The sequence below is a fragment of the Pygoscelis adeliae genome, unplaced genomic scaffold (assembly GCF_000699105.1).
Source record: "Pygoscelis adeliae isolate BGI_AS28 unplaced genomic scaffold, ASM69910v1 Scaffold442, whole genome shotgun sequence".
Lineage (NCBI taxonomy): Eukaryota > Metazoa > Chordata > Aves > Sphenisciformes > Spheniscidae > Pygoscelis > Pygoscelis adeliae.
This window is the reverse complement of record NW_008824191.1, coordinates 834,307-854,076: the sequence shown is the minus strand read 5'-3', so window position 1 is coordinate 854,076 and position 19,770 is coordinate 834,307. Positions and strand designations below refer to the sequence as shown.

At 57.0% G+C, this 19,770-nt stretch overlaps 2 protein-coding genes across 2 annotated transcripts in view; both read left to right on the top strand.

Annotated features, from left to right (window-relative positions):
* The window catches only part of CCL21 (chemokine (C-C motif) ligand 21), a 6,462-nt gene extending 4,494 nt beyond the window's left edge, over positions 1-1,968 (top strand). Inside the window, exon 4 of the mRNA XM_009334725.1 lies at positions 1,942-1,968. Within this exon, the coding sequence (XP_009333000.1) occupies positions 1,942-1,968 (27 nt within the window). The remainder of the gene's footprint in view (positions 1-1,941) is intronic.
* Positions 1,969-5,086: 3,118 nt separating this feature from the next.
* Positions 5,087-19,770, top strand: part of CCL19 (chemokine (C-C motif) ligand 19) — a 22,472-nt gene continuing 7,788 nt past the window's right edge. Inside the window, exons 1-3 of the mRNA XM_009334724.1 lie at positions 5,087-5,144; positions 6,309-6,432; positions 6,766-6,862. Of these exons, the coding sequence (XP_009332999.1) occupies positions 5,087-5,144; positions 6,309-6,432; positions 6,766-6,862 (279 nt within the window). The remainder of the gene's footprint in view (positions 5,145-6,308; positions 6,433-6,765; positions 6,863-19,770) is intronic.

Here is a 19,770-nt window from a genome sequence, read left to right as displayed (position 1 = left end):
GCGCCAGCCCGGGGCGGGCCAACCCCGCCACTTTGCCCCACGTGCACAGACGGGGCAGGGTCGATGCAGCGTGTGCCGGGGCAGTGGGTGTGCAAGGGCTGTACACCCCCCCCCCCCCGATATTTTGCAGGGAAGGCAAGAAAACTGCACCCGTGTCAAGCAGAGCAAAATGTTAGGAGAACTCGGCCACCCTGGAGCAGAAAGGCTTCGGTGACAGTAGAAAGTAGCCAGGCAAGACAGAAACCACAGAATGCAGCCAAAAAAGGAGAAGTCTTGAACCCGGGCCAAATGATTAACTCAAGTCATCAGCTGGCGCAGGGCTCCGGGCTTGTACCGGCAGCGGAGCGTGCTGGGCTGCAACGCCGGGCTGAGCTCCAGCGAGGCTCACCTGGAGACGTGCACACCGGGTCTGTCGCTCCGCCCGCGCCGTTCCCGAGAAGCAGGAGCCGGCTACGCTGCAGCCGCCCCACGAGTGCCAAGGGCTATTTCTTGGGCCGTGTGGGTGCTAGAGGGACTGTGGTTTCCAACTGAAGCTTCAAGGTGTTTTTTCGTGCTCTCTCCACCAACACTGCCCTCCTGGGATCTCCCATGGTCTTTAGAGCAGAGAGAAGGTGGAGAAGTGGCTGGTGGGCAACAGGGACTCCCATCCTTCCTGCCCCAAGGTATTTCCCAGTCCTAGCCATCCCTTGGTGCCCATCCTCTCCTACAGGTCCCACCCCAGAGCCTCTTCTCAACCCTTTCTTCACCCACATGTAGCTCTCAAGTGCCTTCCTTTCCCCGTCCCACATTTTGCTGGCTGGAGCCCCTCAGCTCTGGTGCGTCCTCGTGCTGATGGTCCTCCTTCCGCTTGCCTGGACCCCATGTCCCTCCTCTTGCCTCCCATCCCTCTGGGGATTGCAGACCTGCCCCTGGGCTGCAGCTCTCCAAGGGGCGGTGGAAGAGCATCTGCTGTCCTCTGAGGATGTCTTGCAGTGGGGCCAACGTGAGCCGCATCCCAGAGCTGCGCCAGACCAAGAACCCCACAGCCTCCTCTGCCCGCTGTCAGTCTAAGAGCCAACATAGCAGTGAAAGAGAGCAGCCTTCAGGGCTTTTGGTCCATCCTATGTGCTTTTAGATCTGCCCACAGGTGAGTTTGGGGTGCAGGCTAACTGGTCATCCTTCCTGCAAAGCCACATGGGAGATGACAAGGAAATCGCTGACGGGCTGCTTTTTGCACAGGTTTCCGAGCTGTTCCCCAGCCATCCCCTCCTGAATCCCCTGAAGAGGTTGCAGAGAGGAGGACAGGCAGCGTGACGGCAGGGAGCCAGGGCTGGGGGCATCCCACCCGGCCGCTGCCACCTCAGTGCCGTCACAACATGTCCAAGGACATTTGCAGGAAGCACCCAGCTGGGAGACTGTGCAGCCCAAAGATGATGCTGAGGGACACGTGCGTTGCAGGGACCCTGGGAGATGGGTGGTCACCTGGGTGGAGTTGAGTGGGACCCAGCTGAAGGGTCTTGGCTCTGCTGCCCATCACCTACGGTGACCTCAACATCAATGCCACTGAAGGCAACGAGTGTTAGGGAGAGATGGGCTCTAACAGAGCAGGAATTGGCACCTTCTGCATCCCTCTTAGCCAGACACGGGTAAAAGTCATGGTTTGCTTTTTTCTTCTCCTTAGTTCCATTTAAATCAGATTGACTGGGTTCCTTCAGCTAGAGGGGATCCAGCGGGCCCCTGAGCCCCATGGGCTGGTGGTGGCCCCAGTTTCCATGCTGCGCTGGGACTGGGGCTGCAATGGGAGCTGTGCAGGAGGCTCCTTCATGCTGGGAGATGCAAGGGAAATTGAAACAGCTGCAATGCTTGTCCAGTATTTCCCAATGAGGCGAATGCAGCCAGGCCAGATCCTACCTCAGGGACTGTGCCTGGAATTTGCTGAAATTCCCCCTTTGCCCTTTCCAGCTCCGTAGCTTGGAGGTGGAAAGCTGACCACCACCAGGCACCCCGGGGAGCATGCCAGAGCCCACAAGTCCAGAGGGGAGCAGCTTCCCCAGGGGCTCCCGCAGCCGGTAGGTCTCCAGGAGGGTGGCAGCGTGGCTGCTGCTCCCTGAGGAGAGCCTGGGGATGGAGGTGATGCTCACACAGCCCATTTACATTTTGATGGGTTGGATTTCCCATGGGGATCCCCCTCCATGCATGGTTTCAACTTTAATTAACAACTGCGTTATTGAGGCTTCTGCAGGGGTGAGTCCTCAGGGATGGTTCACACTGCCTGTGGTGTCCTCGGGGCTGGAGCTCCAGTGCTTCCAAATTGCTCTGGATGAGGCTTAAATGGGTCAGCGCACATGATGCTCTCCCCTCTTCCCAAATCACACCAGATCCCCTGCCCGTTCCCTGCCTGCGTGTGCCTCTGAAGAGCCTGGACCCAGAAACATCCCCTCTTCCCCATCTGTGCCGTCTCTTCTGGTTCCCAAGGCTCAGCCCTGCGAGGGGGATGGGATGACCTTCCTGCATGCCACAGGGATGCACTTCAGAGATGACCACTCTCTTCTTAGAAATTCCACTGACCCCAGTGGAGGGGGGAAACCCGTCACATTCCCCTTTCATAAAGTGAGCGGAAAGCCCCTTTCCTCACCCTCCAGTGCCCCTCCTGGGGAGCAGAGGCGACTGGAGCAGCTGTGCTTTCACCCACTTGCGCCCACACAGCTGCTGGGAGGAGGCAGAGACTCTCTTTCCTGCCCATGCGTTGGCAGGGACTGTGGGCAGTGCAAGGGCAGGGGGTCCCCTGCAGCCAGAGGCAGTTAAGGGGTTTACCCCCAGAAGGATGTATTCCCAACACCGGACACGCTGCTTTCAGTTCGTGTCCAGCCAGCAGCCAGCAGTGGGTGGGAGCCCCTTGTGCCAGGAAAGAGGCAGGGGACCCCCCCGCTTGCCGTGGTGACCAGGACCCCAGCAATGCCTGGAGGGGGGTCCCACAGGACGGGAACCCCAGCACCCCCCAGCACCCCTTGCTACTCCTTGGACATGCTTTGGTAGCTGCCAAACACACCGAACATGCAAGGAGGCGAGCGTTCGCCATCGGGCAGCACCCCCAGCATCCCTTGCCAGTAGGTCAGGGCTCTGCTTTTGGGGCCCCCTCTTCGCAGGGGGCTTCGTGCTGTCAGTCCAGCCCCCAGGGATGAGCCAACTCTGGGTTAGGAGCTGCTGCGCCTGGCGGTCTGACCACCAGCATCAGCAGCGAGGAGCCGTTGTCCTCCCTGCTGTGGCATTTCCTTGGCAGCACCCTGGGGAGGTCAAGTGGAGACCAGGTCCCAGATCCAGCCTGCATCCCCAAACCCGCAGGGATTCTGGGGCTGATGACTGACACTAATCCTCTGCCACCTAAATTCCCCTTCTGCCAGCCAAGACTTCTCTCCCGTAGCTTGTGAGTGCTAGAAGAAGGCAGGTGCTGACTGAAGTTAAGCCGGCACATCCTGTTTGTGCTGCTCATCCTGCCCACCTACCTCTGCTTAACCCCTTCGGCACAGCGATGGCTTGCCCGGGCACAGGAGCGGCTGAAGGCAATGCTCTCCTGATGGAGGAGACCGCCCCACGCACGAGGCTGGTGCCAGTGCCAGTGCAGGGATGGAGCCCCTTGGCCAGTGGCACGGCTGGAGTCTCCTCTTGCTTCTTACCGTGGGGCAGGGAAGGGGCAGAGTTTGCTATCTCCTGGTGCTGAGAGGAGCGGAGGGACCCACTGAGATCCCCAGGTCTCAGCCCTGTGTCTTGTCCCCAGGTAGCCATTTGTCACTCTGGAAGGGCTGTGCAGCGCCTTCCACCAAGGTGCCAGGACAGGCCGAAGCTGGAGCAAGGGAGAGGGTGGAGGGATGGAGATCCTGCTCCAGGATTTGTTCACCCCTGTGGGGAAATATTTTTCCTACTATCAATGGGAATTTCCCTGGTTGCAGCTGGTGCCATTGCCTCTCATGCTGTCTCTGGGCCCCTCCAAGAAGAGCCTGGGTCTGGCATCTCTCCAAACCCCTACAAAGCAGCTGCTGACAGCAGTGAGACCCCCTTCACCGTTCCTTCCCTGGGCTGTACACCCCACTGCTCTCAGCATCCCGCACGGTACGTATCAGGGTTGCAGCAGGCTGGTTAAGGGACATCACCGCAGGTGGCATGGTGGTGAGTCACCATCCCAAGGAGAAGTAGCCCCTGTCCCTGCACTTTTGTGAAGGTTTGCAGTGGGAGTGCTGGTCTTCATTCCCTGCAGTGCCCACGCAGCTGGTGAGCTGCTGGCACCCCGCGCCGTGCGTACAGGCTTCGGGGGGGATTTCTGCTCTTGTGCTGAGAAAACCTGTTTCCAGGAAGCTCTGTAGCTGCCTTTGGCCATGAGCCGATTTGCTGGGACACCTGGAAACAGGGTTGTCTTTTGGCATGTGAGATCGTGGGCCTGGAGTTGAGCATGCTGTCTGGGCTCTCCTCCATCCACCAGCTTTGGATGTGCCCCCCCCCCCCCAGGCAATGGGGAGGGCAGGGGGAGCCAGCCAGGATCCTGCGACCAGATGGGGGGCCTCAGGGGGAGCCAGGCATCACCCCAGTACTGGTACATACCCAAAAACTGGGGTTGAGGCAAGTTCTCCCCCCCAGCATCAGTGGGTTGAGCCTATGCGATATCTAATGGGAACATCCCAGAGATGTCTCGGAGGAGGGACTAGAAAATATATGGGGTGAGTCCCCCTCATGTGCTTGCCAGGGCCCCGGGGTGCTTTCACAGGGTGAAGGGACCCTGGAGCTGCTCTGGCCCTGACCAGCAGCCCCTGTGGCCCAGGTGCTGGCAGTGGAGAGGGCAGGAGGGTGTTTGGCTCTGGGACTGCAGAGCAGCTGGCTGCAGGGGAAGCAGCTGGGATATTCGGGAAATGCTCAAAGATTAAAATCCAGCCTGTAGCAAGACTTGTTGCAACTTCCCACCCTTCTTCTCCAAAAGAAAGTGAAAGCCACAGGCTGGAAGGATAAATAGGCGGCAGGGAGCACCAGCAGCAGAGTGCAGGGAAGCTGTGCCGGGCTCGCCTCTCCCGCCTCGAGCATCATCGCCTCCAGCCCATCCTCTGCCAGACTCAGCAGCAAAATGCAGCGGCTGCATCTTCTCTGCCTCAGTTTTCTGGTGCTGGGACATATCCTGAATGGTAAGAGGGAACCTCTCAGGCTGCCTTTCTTGCGGAAGGGAGAGGATCCAGTTTCTTGCTCTCTTTTGCATTTCCAGCAGACTTTTAGAGGGACCCATGGCTGGGGCTCTGTCGCAGCCCTCCTGCATCTTCTGCTTGTAACCTGTCCCAGAGGGACTTGGTCCTGCCCAAAGGCCAGGCAGGAGCCTGCAGGGCACTGGGGCTGGAAAGCTGAGCTTGGGAAAGGCCGTGGAGCAATCCTGCCTCCCAGTGCCCTAGCCCAGCTTATGCACACTGGGCTAGGATCGCCTTGGTCCCATTCTCCCCAGCACACCAGGGGAGCATCCCTGGCACCCTTTGGCATGGGGCAGCCTGGGAGCAAGTGGCAGGGCTGGGAGCAGGAGGGAAGGTGTGTGTTAGGGCAGAACCCATGTTTGAGGGGCTCCTGGTGTTGAACACGGGATTTGCACAGGTGACAGCTGTCTGGGTGGGTGACACCAGGCCCTCTGCTCTGCTGCGGGGAGCTGGGGAGTCCAGACACCTTGTGGTGTTGCACCACACCTTGCTGCCTGGGGTTACAGGCATCTTGGGCACTGCCAGCCTTGACGGGCAACAGCGAATACAGCGTTTGCTCGGAGGGTGACTGAGCTCCCCTACCCCACACAGAAGTTTTCAGACAGCTGTGTCCCTCAGCTCTCACAGGATTGATCAGTGCGGGACAGGCTGGTGATGGGGTAGGTGCAAAACCTAGGGCTGCTTCAGCAAATACAGCTGAGGCCATTCCCAGCCCTTCGGGTATGGGCATCTTCAGCGTTGCAACATCCTGAAGCAGGGTGAAGACCCCCATCCTGCCCCGCTTGCCTGCCGGCGCTGGCGCTGGCCCCGGGGGTGGGGCAGGGACCCGGGCATGCAGAAGGCCTGCCCTCTGCCAATCTGCTGTTTCTCACCTCCTTTGCTTTCTGTCAGAAGGAGGCAAAGGGCTCCCGGCACTGGGGCGTGGGGGCAATAAAGCTCCTGCCTGTGTGTGCAGCCGGGGCAGTGTGCGAGGGCATCACTGGCGGGCACCATCCTGCCCTGCTCCGCCAGGGCAGCCCTGCAGCCCTTGCACCCTCTGGGGAGGCTGGGTGAAGGTGCAGCCGACCTGGGGAGAGCAACCTCAGACTGCATGGTGTGTTCTTCCTCCAGTGCACGGCGGGAACAATGTCCTCGACTGCTGCCTGAGGACGAGTGAGACGCCCATCCCGCGGCGGATAGTGCAGGATTACCGGCTCCAGCTGGTGCAGGATGGCTGCAACATCCCGGCTGCTGTGTAAGAGCCCCAGGGTGGTGATGGCCAAGGGATGGACCCAGCGGGAAGGCAGGCAGAGCAGGGTGGAGGAGGGATTTTGAGCTGGGTTTGGAGGTGAGGGAAGAGGGAGGGTTGTGGAAGAGACTGTGGAGATCAGAGGCTCAATCTGAGAAGGAGAAGAACAGACCTGCCGGGAGGGGAAACCTTGGGACAAAAGACAGGGAAGAAAGTCATCCCAAGGTAGAGATGGAGGAGGGCAGTGAGGGAGGCAGCGGCTGAGAGCTTGGGCTGCTCTGGAGCATCCCTGGGGTGTCCTGCTCACCTCATCTTGTTTTTTTCCCGTGGGCCTGGTAGGTTCATCACCGTGAAAGGCAAGCGCCTCTGTGCCCCACTCCAAGCCCCGTGGGTGGTTCGCCTCCAAGAGAAGCTGGACACCAGCTCTGCCAGGAAGGTAAGAGCCGGCCCTGTGCTCAGCTGGGAACAAGGGCATCCTGGGGGTGGGTTTACCTGCCACCAAACAGGCTTTTCCCGGTGTGATTGGGCTGCTGGGAAGAGCTGGGACATGCTCCATCAAGGCATGGATACTTCGTCTCAGCCTCCATCCCTCCTCCCTCCAACTGGGACCAGTCTGGCTCCTCTGCAATCCCTCTTCCACCCCAAACAAATGGGGCCCTGGGGCTGTTGCCCACCCAGAGCCACCCTGGGCTGAGCCCAGCAGGTGCTACAGCAAACGGCACCGGGAGCAAACCCCCCCACTTCTGCCCTGCAAGCTTGGAGTTTGCAACTTGTGCACCTTCACAGGGCGGGCTTGCAATGAGTTTGGTGAGTGCTTTGCAAGCCCTGCCAGGTCCCTGCTTTACCACCATGGCTTGGCCAGGGGAGGTCACCCCTTAGTGACCACACTGACCATGGGGAAGGGAACCTGGGGAGGCTCCTGCCCCAAGGATCACACTCATCACAGCTGGGTTTTTCACTTCCCCAGGCCAAACCCCAGAGCCAGTAGTCTCCGAAGAAGCCCGTGGCCAGCCCCAGCGCTTGGAGTGGGGCTGGCTTCCAGCTGTGAATCTGAAGCTGATGGAGCCGACCTGCTTCCACCTCCAGCCATGGGGCCGACCCTCCTCAGGACTCGTGCCAGTGCGCGGGGCTGGGCAGAGCCCTGCCTGCTCTCTTCTTCCCTCTGTCTCTGGTGTGACCCAGCAACCTGCGTGGGGCTGAGCCGGGGGCTGCTGGACCAGAGCCTCTGCCGCCTTCACAGCCTGGAAGCTGGCTGATGAACTGTTCTGCGAGATGAGTCTGGGGGGGGGCTGTCAGCCTTCCTTGCGGTGCAGCAGCTGTGACCCCCAGCACCAGTCTGATCCTTTTGGTTTCCATCGTCAGCCCCAAGCCTTCTCCAGTCCTTCTGCAACCCTGGGAAGGGCTGCCAGGATGGGATAGTGTGGGGATGGAGGGGAGGGATGGAGATGTTCCTTGCCGGCCATGCACTGTTCTTCTCTCTTGCTGAGCACAAACTAGATGCCCTCAGGTAGACTGTGGCCGATGCGGTTCCTCTCTCACACCCTGAATTCCCTGCACCGTTTCCCCTCCTGCCCTTCCTTGCACAGGTAGAAATAGAGCCAGTAATGCGGCGGCGGCAGAGCGAGCAGTGATGTTGCCCTTGGCCCTCGTTGGGATGTTGCCCCCCCTCTTGGTCCCCCAGCTGCCACTGTGTTCAAAGCCTGCCCCATGCTCCTGCCTGGGCAAGGATGCACGAGCAGTGTTCACGCTGCTCTCAGGTATTTGCTGCTAGATCCGTTCAATGCAACAACTACGGGTGTAAGTTGCTTCTTTTCTCTCTTTTTTATTGTGCTGTGATTCTGTTAAATAAAAAGAAAAGCCAGCAGATGATTGGCCTGCCTCGTGTTTGAGCCCGAAGGCCAGCGCAGAGCGTGGGGCGTGCAGCCAGCGCTGCCTGCGATGCCGCAGCAGCAAGGGGGCTGCGCTGGGGTGCAAGGGGGGGAAATTGCTTTCATAGGGGTGAAGGACACTTTCTACAGCAGCTGGGCTGCAGGCCTCTCTTGGGAGCCCTCAGCACTGTGGTGAGGCGGGCGCCCTGCGCTGCGCTGCTGGGCCAGGCTGCTGGACTGGGTCCCCAGGGGTTTGTATTGCAGAGATGGGGTGGGAAGGAGCACTCCAGTATTGCACCATCCAGCCCAAACCACTTCAGTTCCACCAGTGCGGCTGCCGGGCTGGAGCTCCCTGGTCTTCAGCTCCTGCAGGAGTGGGGGGCATGGATGAAGAGCTGCGGGAGCAGGTGCTTTGTCCCTGCAGTGAAGGGAAACTGAGGCACAGCGTGGCTGATCAGGTCTGCCAATTGCCCTGGCAGTTTGGCGCTTGCTAGCAGCTGGGGTGCAGGGGAGGAGAAAGAGCTTTTGGGGAAATGGAGGCAGGTGAAGACACCTGCTCCTGGGCATGTCCATGGACAAGGCATGGAGGGTAACCCACCACCGCCTGCCCCTCATCGCCAATGAGCTGGGAGTACCCGGCGATTTTCTTCCTGAGCCTTGGGTCTCCTGGGTCTGTGCACTAGGACTATGGTCTTGCTGCCCCAAAGTGGCCTTATGTCCCCTTGGGAACTGTCCTTTCACCCACACCATGCGATGTTTGAACAAAGCTGCTCTGTTCAGGTGAAGCATGGGCCAAACATGCATAAATGGGGTTTGCATGGCCAACAGCCAGGCACTGTGCTCTCCCCTCAAAGACCACAGTGTCAAACGTGACTGTCCACATCATTAAATTATTTACACTGTCCCTGGCCAGGCTTTGGTGACAGCCAGCAAGCCTGGGCACAGGCTGGGAGTGAGATGGCCCAGGGGCTGTTCCTGAAGGTGGGAGGGACGTGGCCACCAGCACCTCTGGGGGATGGCATCCATGGTGGTGCAGCAGCTGGGCTGTCCAAGCCAGGGGATGTCCAGACACCTGATGGCTTTTGCTGAGACTTGTTGAATGCAAACTTAGCCCTGGCCCTTTTCCTCCCCTGGTCTGCTGGCTCCTTTGGTTGGTGGTCTGGGTTTCTTTTTCAGGTGTTCCCCCCTCCAAGGTCCTCCTCCCTGGTATCTGTGCACATGCAACACCCTGGGCTCGTCTGTCTCTTGGCGTGACTTTCCCGGAGCACCAGCTCTGTCCCGGCTCATTAACTTTAGTGACAGCCCCAGCAATACAATCCCGAGGAGCAGGAGGCAGAGGAGGAAGGCTGGTATGGGAAGAGAGGCCAAGACAAACAGCGTGAGTGGGAAAGGAGGATAACTGGTGCTTGCTTGGGCAGAAGCCTTCCTGCCACTCACTCGGTGACCCGCAAGGGGCCGCAGCTGGGGAGGAGGGGGATGCTCGGCCTGGCCTTCCTGCCACTCACTCGGGTGACCCGCAAGGGGCCGCGGCTGGGGAGGAGGGGGATGCTCGGCGTGGATCTGCACTGGGGCTGAGCTGCTGCAGTTGGTGCGGGTTCCTGTGCAGGACAGGGCCTGCAGGAGGGTCTTAGCCTGAGATGCATGAGGTTCATCCCCGGCCGGAGGCTACCCTGACAAAGAGCACGGTGTCCTGGCCCAGTCCCTTGGAAAGCTGAGGGAGAAGGGGCTTGCACCGATCTCTTGGATGTTGGAAGCAGGTTTTTCTACTTCCATCAGGGTTTGAGGGACTGCTTGGCCAAGCTGCCTGTAAGAGCGTGGTTGTAAAGCCCGTGGCTCCCATCTCTTCTGGGAGCAGTAAACTCACCCTTCTTGGAGCAATGCAGCTGTGCATCACAGATCCCTGCCAGGTCCTTGTCTTTCGTGGCTCTCAAGGGGGTGGTGAGCCAGGCCCCAGCTCTGGCAGCAGGCTGGCCATACCCCCCAGTGATGGACAGGAGGAGATGCTGTCCCAGGCCAGGTACGTGGTCCTGGCTGGCTGTCCCTCCTCCAGCCCTGCAGCAGCTGTCCCTACTCCAGAGCCCGACTCTTGGAAATCTGTCCAAAACCAGCAGGGCTCAGTACTTCGTAAACTACGGAGTGAATTTTTCTGATACAGAATGTCAATGATCTCTTTAGAGGGAAGCAGCCACTTTCCTTAGAGAAAGCAGCTTGTCACTGCCATGTCAAAAACCTCGAGTCCCAGCCAAGAGCTAGTTTCAGTAAAAAATGTTCCAAGTCCTCCTGCTTCTCTTTCCCCAGCTGTGTTTTTCCTACTCTTTGCCTACCCTCACTGCATCCTCAGGGGTTGATGGGGCACTATCAGGATCTGTTGCAGTACGGTGCAGACATGCCCTCAGTAGGTCTGGGGCTATGTGCAGGGATCACTTTGGTGTGATGTGTTCTGGAGCATCGGTTGAATCACCTGCAGTCCTTTATCCATGCCTGGGACCTGTATTTCACATGTTGTGGAATCATAAGACATTATAACTGAAAAGCTTTCCTAGGGAGCTGACAAAACAGCTCTCTTGGTGACTGTGCACAAGGCCAGGAAAGAAAGACAAGGCTGCATCTATGCAAGAAAATTGAGCATGCTTTGGGCTGCCAGGTCTCATAGCTGGGATCATGAGACCACTCCTATCTCTCCCAGGCATGGTGAAAGCTGTCTCGGATGCTTCCCAGGCTGCATTCAAGGGGCACAAGACACAGCAGGCACAGTCTGCTGCAGTCCCAGGGTCTGACCTCTCATGGGCATTCCCAGCCAGGAGGTAGGATTGAAAGTCAATAGCAAAAGCACCCCTCTGCTTCTCTGCAGCAACAGCAGGCACCAAAGGGAAACACTAAGCTGGTCTCACTTGGTGCCATAATACCCCTTCCGTGGGCTTTACTGGAACTGGTTTTGTCCCTTGCCTCCAAAGAGATGGTGTACGAGAGCTTTTTCTGTCACCACTGTCCCTCATGTGTTGCACGCGTTGGTCCTGGACGGACCGGGGAGGACCCAGCTGCACCCTTCCTGCATGCACCCGCCGGCAAGGTGAGCCGCACTCTAGGGGCTAAAAGCTGTTCCCCCTCACGCAGCCCGAACACGGCCTCTTCATGTCGCTACCTGGTGTGGAGGAGTCCACAGGAGCTGTGAACATGCCCTGGGCACATTTGCCAGTGCAAGGGCCAGTTGTCCCCTGGGCTGGTGGTCTCCTCTGCTTGGTGCCAAGGCAAGGGACGGCTCTCCATGGGCACAGCTCCCTTGGCACCAGTGCCGGAGCCAGCTGGCAGGGACTCAGGGACCTGCATGGGTTTTTGTGAGGAGATGGGACATGTGGACGGTTGGGAAGGGTGGGAAGCCAGGTGAGGAAAAGCCCCTTTAGCCTCGTCCCATAGAGTTGTTTGCTCTTGCCTAAACAGTAACGTGTGGGTGATGGAGAGGATCCAGGCCTGGCAACTCTCCTCCCCAGGCCCCTCCTTGCTCCCCTTTCATTCCCAGCATGTCATCACCGGTGCTGCATGTCTGGACACTTTCTGCTGAGATTCGTCCTGTGGGAAGACACCAGCACCCTTGGCCATGCTGTGGGGCTCTGAGCAGGAGCTGGTGCCATCCCTGCTGCCCTCGTTCTGCAGCTGCACTCTCCCTGGTGGTATCGTCCAGCCTGCACCTCCGTGGTCTGGCTTCTTGGGTCTGATCCCCAGGGCTGGAGCATGGGACCAGGGTGCTTTTCCTGGCCTGGGTCCCTGGAGTCAAACTGAGCCCAGAAGTTGTCTGATATGGGGACTCTCGTGCCCACGTAGGGCTCAGCTCTGTGCTTTTACAAGTTGCAGGTGCTACAGCTCATGGCAGTGTAGGTTCAACCCCGAGCCCGGCGCACCCTTGCCCAGATCCCAGGGCTCAGAGCACCCTTTGGAAAGGGAGGGGGGACCCAACCTCTCTGCCCTCAGATGCACCCATCTTCTCTTTATGCACAGTAGCAGTAAGAACTGGAGATTAACAAGAAAGCAAGGAGGACAATCAAATAGGAGACTTGTCCTGCTGCCAGAAGTCTCTGGAAAGTACCTTCTCTACTGCCCATCCCTCCCAATGAACTGGTAGGCAGTGATGGGAGGCTTAGTGCCATTTCCGTGGCACTCCCCACCTCTCCCTCCTGTTTTCCTGCTTAGCTGTCCCTCTAGGTAAGGCTTTCTCTGCATTCTGTGGTGTGCCCCCAGGCTAGGAGGCTGGGGGGTAACCTGCCCTTCCTCCTTTTCTCAGTTGCTCTGCAACCACAGCAAAATGGCATGGCTGCACAGCAATACAGAGCTGGGTCTGTAGGAGATTGAGGTGAGGTGGTACCAACCGGCTCAGACTGCAGGGATGGGGCTTGGAGGGGACTAATGAAGATCTGGGAGCTCCCTTAGCTCTGCTTGGGAATAGATGGGAGGGACAACCATGGGGCGAGAACTGAGGAAGGACAGCAGCAAAGACGAGATTTTGGAGCTTCTCGTGAGTTTGGGAAATTGATGAGCGGCCTCAGGCTGGCTGGGAATGCATTAAACCCATAAGCATGAAGAACCTTTCCTTCTCCAGCATGGAAAGGGAGAGCCAGAAGATTGCTAGCAGTAAGCCAGACTCAGAGGCTCTTCCTGTGATCCTTGTTTAGCTCTATCAAGTGCAAACCTCTAATCCTGGGATCTCCCTTCCCCTCTGTCTGTTTGGCCCCGTGCTGCCCGGTTTCTGCCTGGTTTCCTTGGACCCTTTTGCCCCAGGCTTTACGTGAGTGGTGGTTATTCTCTGCCTGTCCAGAGGGATTTGACAGCTGTGTTGTGTCACTACAGATGTGCCAGGTGTGGTACGGCTGCTTGGCTTGGGTGGTTCACTGTCCACAGCCTTCAGTCTGCCTTCTCCACAAACACATCTCACCCTTCTCCACTTTCCCACAGAAAGCAAGATTTTCTTTCTTGCAGATGTTTTGGCTGGGAAAACCCCTCCTCTGCTGGGCTGTGCACTGACTGTCCCCACACTGCAAGCACACAACTGTGTTTACATGCACGTTCCTTAGTCTTGTTTAAATTATCAAGCCATGACTTTCTACTGTCTCTGGGGGGGGACGATGCTCCAGAAAAGCAGCATTTATTATCAGGAGTCTTGTGAGCTGCTGAGATGGTCTTTGGTGAAGAAATGAAGTGCTTTCCTTGGAATACCCTGCAACTTGTAGTTTTCCACCTTTTATTTAGCTGATGTGGCTTTTGGAGAGGCACCAGTCAGCGTTTACAGTGATGGATGGCAGCCACTGTATTGCAAAGAACAAAAGCAGAAGTGTCGCGGAAACGCTACGGCTACAGATTTGCCCTCTTCTCACAGTGCTTGGTTTCATTTCCCAGTTACTGCGCAATGCTCCAGCATCCTCCTCTGCCCCTGCCAAGGCCAGCTACCCCAGGGAATTCCCGGTGTCAGAGCCTGCAGGGCTGTGGGTTTCATTGCCTGCCTGGGGCAAAAGCAGGGCTGAAGTCCACTGGGTTGATCCCTGCTGTTTCTGAAGGCTATGTCCGTGCTGTGCACTGGCTCTTTGCTGAGCCTGTGGGAGTCGGTTGGCCTGGGCAGGGCAGCAGGTCCGGGAGATGCTGGCACTCAGCTCTGCGCTTCTCACCTGGGGTAGGGAGGCTCTGCCCCGTGTGCGTTGCATTGCCCCATACCTCAGCACAGACACTAGGAGCAGTAGATATTTTGCAGCATGACAGGGATGGTAGGAGGGAAGCTCTTGCCACCTTGGCCTGGTTTCAAGCCAAGGAGCCCTGCTGGTGGCAAATCCAACGTAGGTGGCTTGTTGCAAAAATTAGCATCTCCTGGCATGCTCGTGTGATGTAGAACCACTGTTTAAAACTGTGTTAGTGCAGAGAAAAGCAAAAAATCACCACAAAGATCCATTTGTGAGTCAGTCTCATACCAAGAGGTGCTCAGATCTTGAGCCCAACTTGGCAGCTGGTGCAGTGGTAATGGGAGAAATGGGGACTGCATTGCAGCCGTTGGGATGAGGACAAGGGGGTATACATCCTGCAGCTTGCTGCCACTGCATCCAGGCTCTGTCCCCTCACCTCCTGGCAGGGACAACTGTTTCAATTTATCACTGAGCTTTGTTCAGTGAGGATTTTGGGCATCACTCATGAGTGATCCTGTAGTGCAGGAGTTATTTAAGTCAGTCTTGGTGGGAGAGATGGTCCCAGATGGGACAACTGGGCTCTGGAAAAGTGTGCACCCACTTGGGAGGGTTGTGGAAGACAGCAGTGAGTTTGGTCAGAGGTCTGAATGACCTGGACTCCAAGCATAGGCTGAAGGAGCTTGGGTTTACCCTGCTTCCAGGAATGGCTAAGATGATCTCCAAGTGCACAGAGGGATGCTGCAAAGAGAAAGTGAAAAAAGTACTCTCTGAGTTTACTTCTTATAGGTCAGGAAACCACAGGGGTCCCTGGGGTCAGACTTGAGGGGGAAATTCCATTTAGCAGGAAGAGGCAGCTGAAGAAATGCTACATCTCCACTGCCTGAAACTTTTACGGTTAGACCAGTGCCTGTCGGAAAGCTGTAAGTAGCGCTCGCCCTGGCTCAGCACAGGATGGATTAGATGACGTGGGGCGGTCTTGCCTAATCCTTTTTTTCCCTGTTATTCTGGCCTACCAGGTTCCTAGTGGGTGAAGTGGGCTTCCTCTGCCTTATGCTATTCCTCTGAAGGCTGCATGAAGTCACGGGGACCATGACCTTGGGAACCTCTCTAGAAGGTGGAGGTGGCAGGATGGAGTCACACTCTGAAGTCCCCACCAACTGTTGGGTGCTTGATGTGAGGCAGCTCATGGCCAGAAGAAGCACTTGTCCACGTGTGCAAATCCAGGAACTGATCTAGTGCCCGTGTGATGAAGGTGCCATGGGAGCATGGGGAGAGGTTGGCAAGCCTGGCCGAAGGAAGCAGATCTTGTGTTGCACCCATCAGCCCTCTTTGAAGCTGAGCAGGCTTTGCAGAAGCTAATAGTAGAGTGTGAACCATCAGTGGTGAAAAACAACGTCCTTGCTGTCACCATCTGGGCCACACGCTAGTGTGCTCCTGGCAAGGGCCTTGGCAGCCTTGGCTCTGTTTTGCCAGCATAATTTGAGTTTGGGTTTAAGAAAAAATGAAAGCAACTCAAAGAGAGAAAAGAAAAGAGCTCTTCAGGGTGAACATGAAGCCAAAGAGTTTAGCATCAAATGCCTTTTAAAAGCAGCTGTGGCACCTTGCTCCGAGATAAAGGCTGGTTTGAGGCTGGAGAGCTAGCTGGCAGGACACGCTGTTCCCATCTTGCCAAATGCTTCCTGGACCACCTGTCCTTGCAGGGCTGGGTTCTCCACAAAGCTGCCGGGAGCTGCCGCGGTGCCGCACACTCCGGCAGAGTGCCTGGGTGTATCGCCGGGATCCAGATGCTCAGTCCAGGCTTGGAGCAGGGGCAGGGCTCAGGGTCTCATTGGGAGGGGGAAGCCCTCGAGGGGTCTTTTCTCTCTCCAAAGAGCTCGGAGTGCTGGACACCTTGCCACCTGGTGGTTTATTCCCACCCTTGTAAGGTTTCGAGGATTTTTGCGTGGGAGGCAGCCATGAGAGTTTGGCTGGCAGCAGATGCGCACTGCCTCGCCCTCTGGTTAGTACTGAATGGAGGCTGTGGTTTTGGGCTGGTGCAAGGTCTGAAGCATCTAAGTCAAGGGAGTTTTTAACCAAAGCGGGCCCTAAAGTGTCTGTGCTCAATGCTTTAACAGAATGAGGACGGGCTCAAGCAGAAGACATCCAGAACAAGATCAGAAGCCAGACACACTCCTAAACAAAGGAGATACACGGCCTTGGAGGAGAAAACAGACATATAAATGGAGATGGAAGGGGCCAACAGCAGGTTGGGTTTCTTTGGATCTCATTTGTCTTCCTTGTGTTGCAACTGTCTAAAGTAAATGCTTTAGACATTAGGGCTGTGGTGTGCCAGAACATGCCGGGGCCATTCATCACAGGCTGTGCTGGCAGCCGGGACAAGTCCGTGATGAGCAGAAGCTACCAGCTACCCAGAGTTACTCATTTGCATCATCAGTTTTGAGGCTGCAGCCTTTCCCGTACTGCATGCAGGCAAACGCAGGGAGAGAACAACTTTTTTCAGCAGTGCATTAACCCCTGCAAATGTGACCCTGCGGTGCTTTTCTACAAGGGCTCTGGCTGGGCTTCAGGAGGGTCATTGCTCTCTCTGCTCCCAGAACCCCTTCAGCTCGGTCCGGGAAGGAATTCCTCCTGGTCGGTATCTCGTCCCTCGTAGGGTATTTCTGGTTGCACTCACGCAAGCCTTCTGGGTCAGTAGTTTCCAGTCTGAACAGTCCCAATCCACTCAGCATTTCTTCTTCTCTTCCAGAAGCTGCTCTCCTCTTCCGGACAGTGTGTCTGAAGACGGAGGGCAGGTAGTTCTGCAGTGATTTGATATATATCTGCTATGAAGGGCTTTCTCTGAAAGCCAGGAGATCGAGTCTGCGTACAACTCTGGTGTGAAGAGAGCCTGCAGCTCCGTGCCACGCTTGTGTGGGCCATTGGGGACAGCAAGGGCAAAGGGTCGAATGTAGAAATTCGCAAGTGAGCTTTTTTCTCAGCTGCTTGCAAAGGGAGCTGGAGGAGGCCATGGTGGTTGGGTCTTTGGGGGCTTCCCCATGGACCAGAGGGGTCCGCTCTGCCCCAGAGGCAGCATCCTCCTTCCCAGCCTTCCTGTGGGCTACTTCTGTCCAAGGATTTCCAGGCAGAGGATGACCAGGGCCAGGAAAATGCCATCAAAGAGAGTAAAGCTGGAGTCTGCGGGGGCAGAGCTGCCAAGAGTGCAAAGGCAGCACAGGGCAGGGGAGCTGGGGAAGTCTCTGAAGCAAATAAGATCTACCAGGCTGGTATTCCTACCAAGGCACAGCAGCAAAGAGTGGAAAGTCCCTGGCTGTCTCTTCTGTGTCTGATAAGGCAGGCTGGCTCCATGCCCTGCCAAGGAAGGACTTGCTTGTCCTTTTTTACAGGAAATGGAAGGGAAAGTCATCAGGATAGCAATCAGAAGGATGGGAAAAGAAAAGGCAGCCAGATCCTTCTTTCAGGCAGCTCCATGCACAGCCGCGGTGTTAGCTGGGCCCCTAAACTGCACGGGGAAGCTATTGGAAGGTCCTGGGCAGTAGGTCCAGGACTTCTCATCTGCAGGCTGGGAGTATAACATTGAAGCCTGAGCTCAATGAGGCCTCAGCCTAAGGCCCTGAGCTCCTCTCCCCTCTCCTAGTGCTACCACAGTCCCCTTGGAAGTGCACTGCCCCCCACCCCTGCTCCGGGAAACCCTGAAGGTCTTTTAAAGCCTCCTCCTGCTTCAGGGAGGCTGGCCCAGGACCCCCCTTCAATTTTGGTTAGAAACATCTTCCCCGCAGCCTGCTGCAGTGCTGCTGGGGCCAACCCAGCTGCTCCTGTGCTAATATTGTCCCCAGGCCTGACACAAACCGTGTCCATCCCTGAAATGCTCAGGTTGCAAGTTGAAAGCAAACGGGAGTGACCTTTTCACACCCTCTGTCGATAAGTCATGGAAACCTGCAGCGCAGGGTGCTGGAGGGGCGCAGCCAGGGGCTGGACAAACCCATCACAGGTGGGGGCACATGGGTCCCACGCGAGCTCCACCTGCAGAAACTCCTGCACTAGTGACTCCTGGGTGCTGGGAGGGGGTGGCAGGGAAGGTGTTTCTTGTGCTTTTTCTTATGTATGTAGTGGTCTCAGCTGGAGAGAGAGAGAGACTGATACAGCCTCTGTCCTGACCCAGCACCGCTGTTCCTGGACTGTCTCCTCTGCCCTTTGCACTGCTAAATTTCACCTGGTATCTATTACATCCACTTATTCTTGTAAGATATATTACCGCTCCTCTGAATCATCAGAGAATGTCATTAACCTGCTGTTAATGTCCCGTGACCAGCCCCACAGGGTCCTGGGGCGGCTCGCTGATGGACCGAGCCCTGTAGCTGCTGCCCTTTCCAAACACCCTGCTTGGTGTAGCCACCCCTCACCCCCCAGCAAGGCTGGGATGAGGGGTACCAGCAGAGGCTCTTCCCTGCCCTTCACCCCCAGGAGGTCTTCACCTACCCAGCGTTTCTCACATCCTAAGGAAGCGGCTGCAGATGGAGGAGCTGTGAGCGCTGTCCGGGAGGGAGCGTGCCGGTCCTTTGACCTCCCATCCTGCGGGAACAAGAGCTCTCCTGGCTCCCTGCCCTGCCCTAGCAATGCTTAACCAAATGTCCCTGCCTCCCCGAAAAATCCCAGCTGGCAGAAAAAGGTAGCCACCCACCGGGAAGGAGAAGGAAGGCACTGCTGAGCCTCTTCTTGTTTTTGTTTGGGCAGGCAAAGTCCAAGGCTAGCTGTCACACGGAGCTGTTCCCGGCCGTGGGTGTGTGCCAGCACATCCTGGAGACCCACAGGAACTGGCAGCAGAGAAAAACAAGTTGGAGGGGACTTTGCCTGAGGGTATGCAGGGGGGCCCAGGGCTCAGGACACGATGCATGAGGTTGGGCAGTCTTTTTGTGTGCTCCCTGTGCCATTCTCTGCTCACCGCGATGGGCCCCTCCAGCTCTTTACAGTAGAGAAATGGTTAGGTCCTGGCTGCACAGGGAGGTTGGTGGGGGACAGGTCTGGTACGGTGTTTGTGAGCAGTCCGGACCACATCTGGTACTGACTGTGGAGTGAAAAACTGCTGATGGGTCACTCCAACACATTGTAAGTATTTTGTGGTTTGGTTGTTGTTTGTGGGTTTTTTTAAATTTAAAAAGAGAATGATTTCTGGGGACAGGGATGCTTGGGTTGAACACAGCAAGCCTCAGAGATGGGCACAAAGTAAGGGACTGCTCAGAGAGATGCCTGCCCTCCATCTAAACCTCTTGCAGCCGCTGTTGCTGCATCATGAACACCATTTCTGGAGGGGCAAGAGGGTTCCTCATCATCTTGTGGAAAGACACCCCTTGTCACCAGCTCGTCCCACAGTGGAGGAGCAGCCCCAGCAGAGCAGATTGCCATCTGCCTGTGTCAGAGAGTTTATCAGGCAGATGCGGCTGCAGCTCTGAGCCCTGGGAGCACCTGGGTTGTGGGGAAATGACCCTGCAGAGCTCTGCTCCACAGTGACAATGGGCTCATCCTTCTGCTGTGGCCTTGCCATGGTCTGTGTGTGTCACTCTCTGTCCCTCTCCTCCTTCCCTGTGTAATGGAGTGACAGATGAACTCTTCCACTCATTGCCTGCCTGGTCTATTTAGATGAGAGTGTAAGGTCTTCAGGGTCCAGCATAGGTCTGAGTCTCTGGACACCACCTGTAAGAGTCATGGTTCCTGCGTGGCTTGGACAGCTGCACATGGCTGGCACGTCCCTGCGGTCTGAGTGCTGATGCTCCTTGCAGTGTGCAGGAAACCCAAGCCATGGTACTTGCGTGCTGGCACTG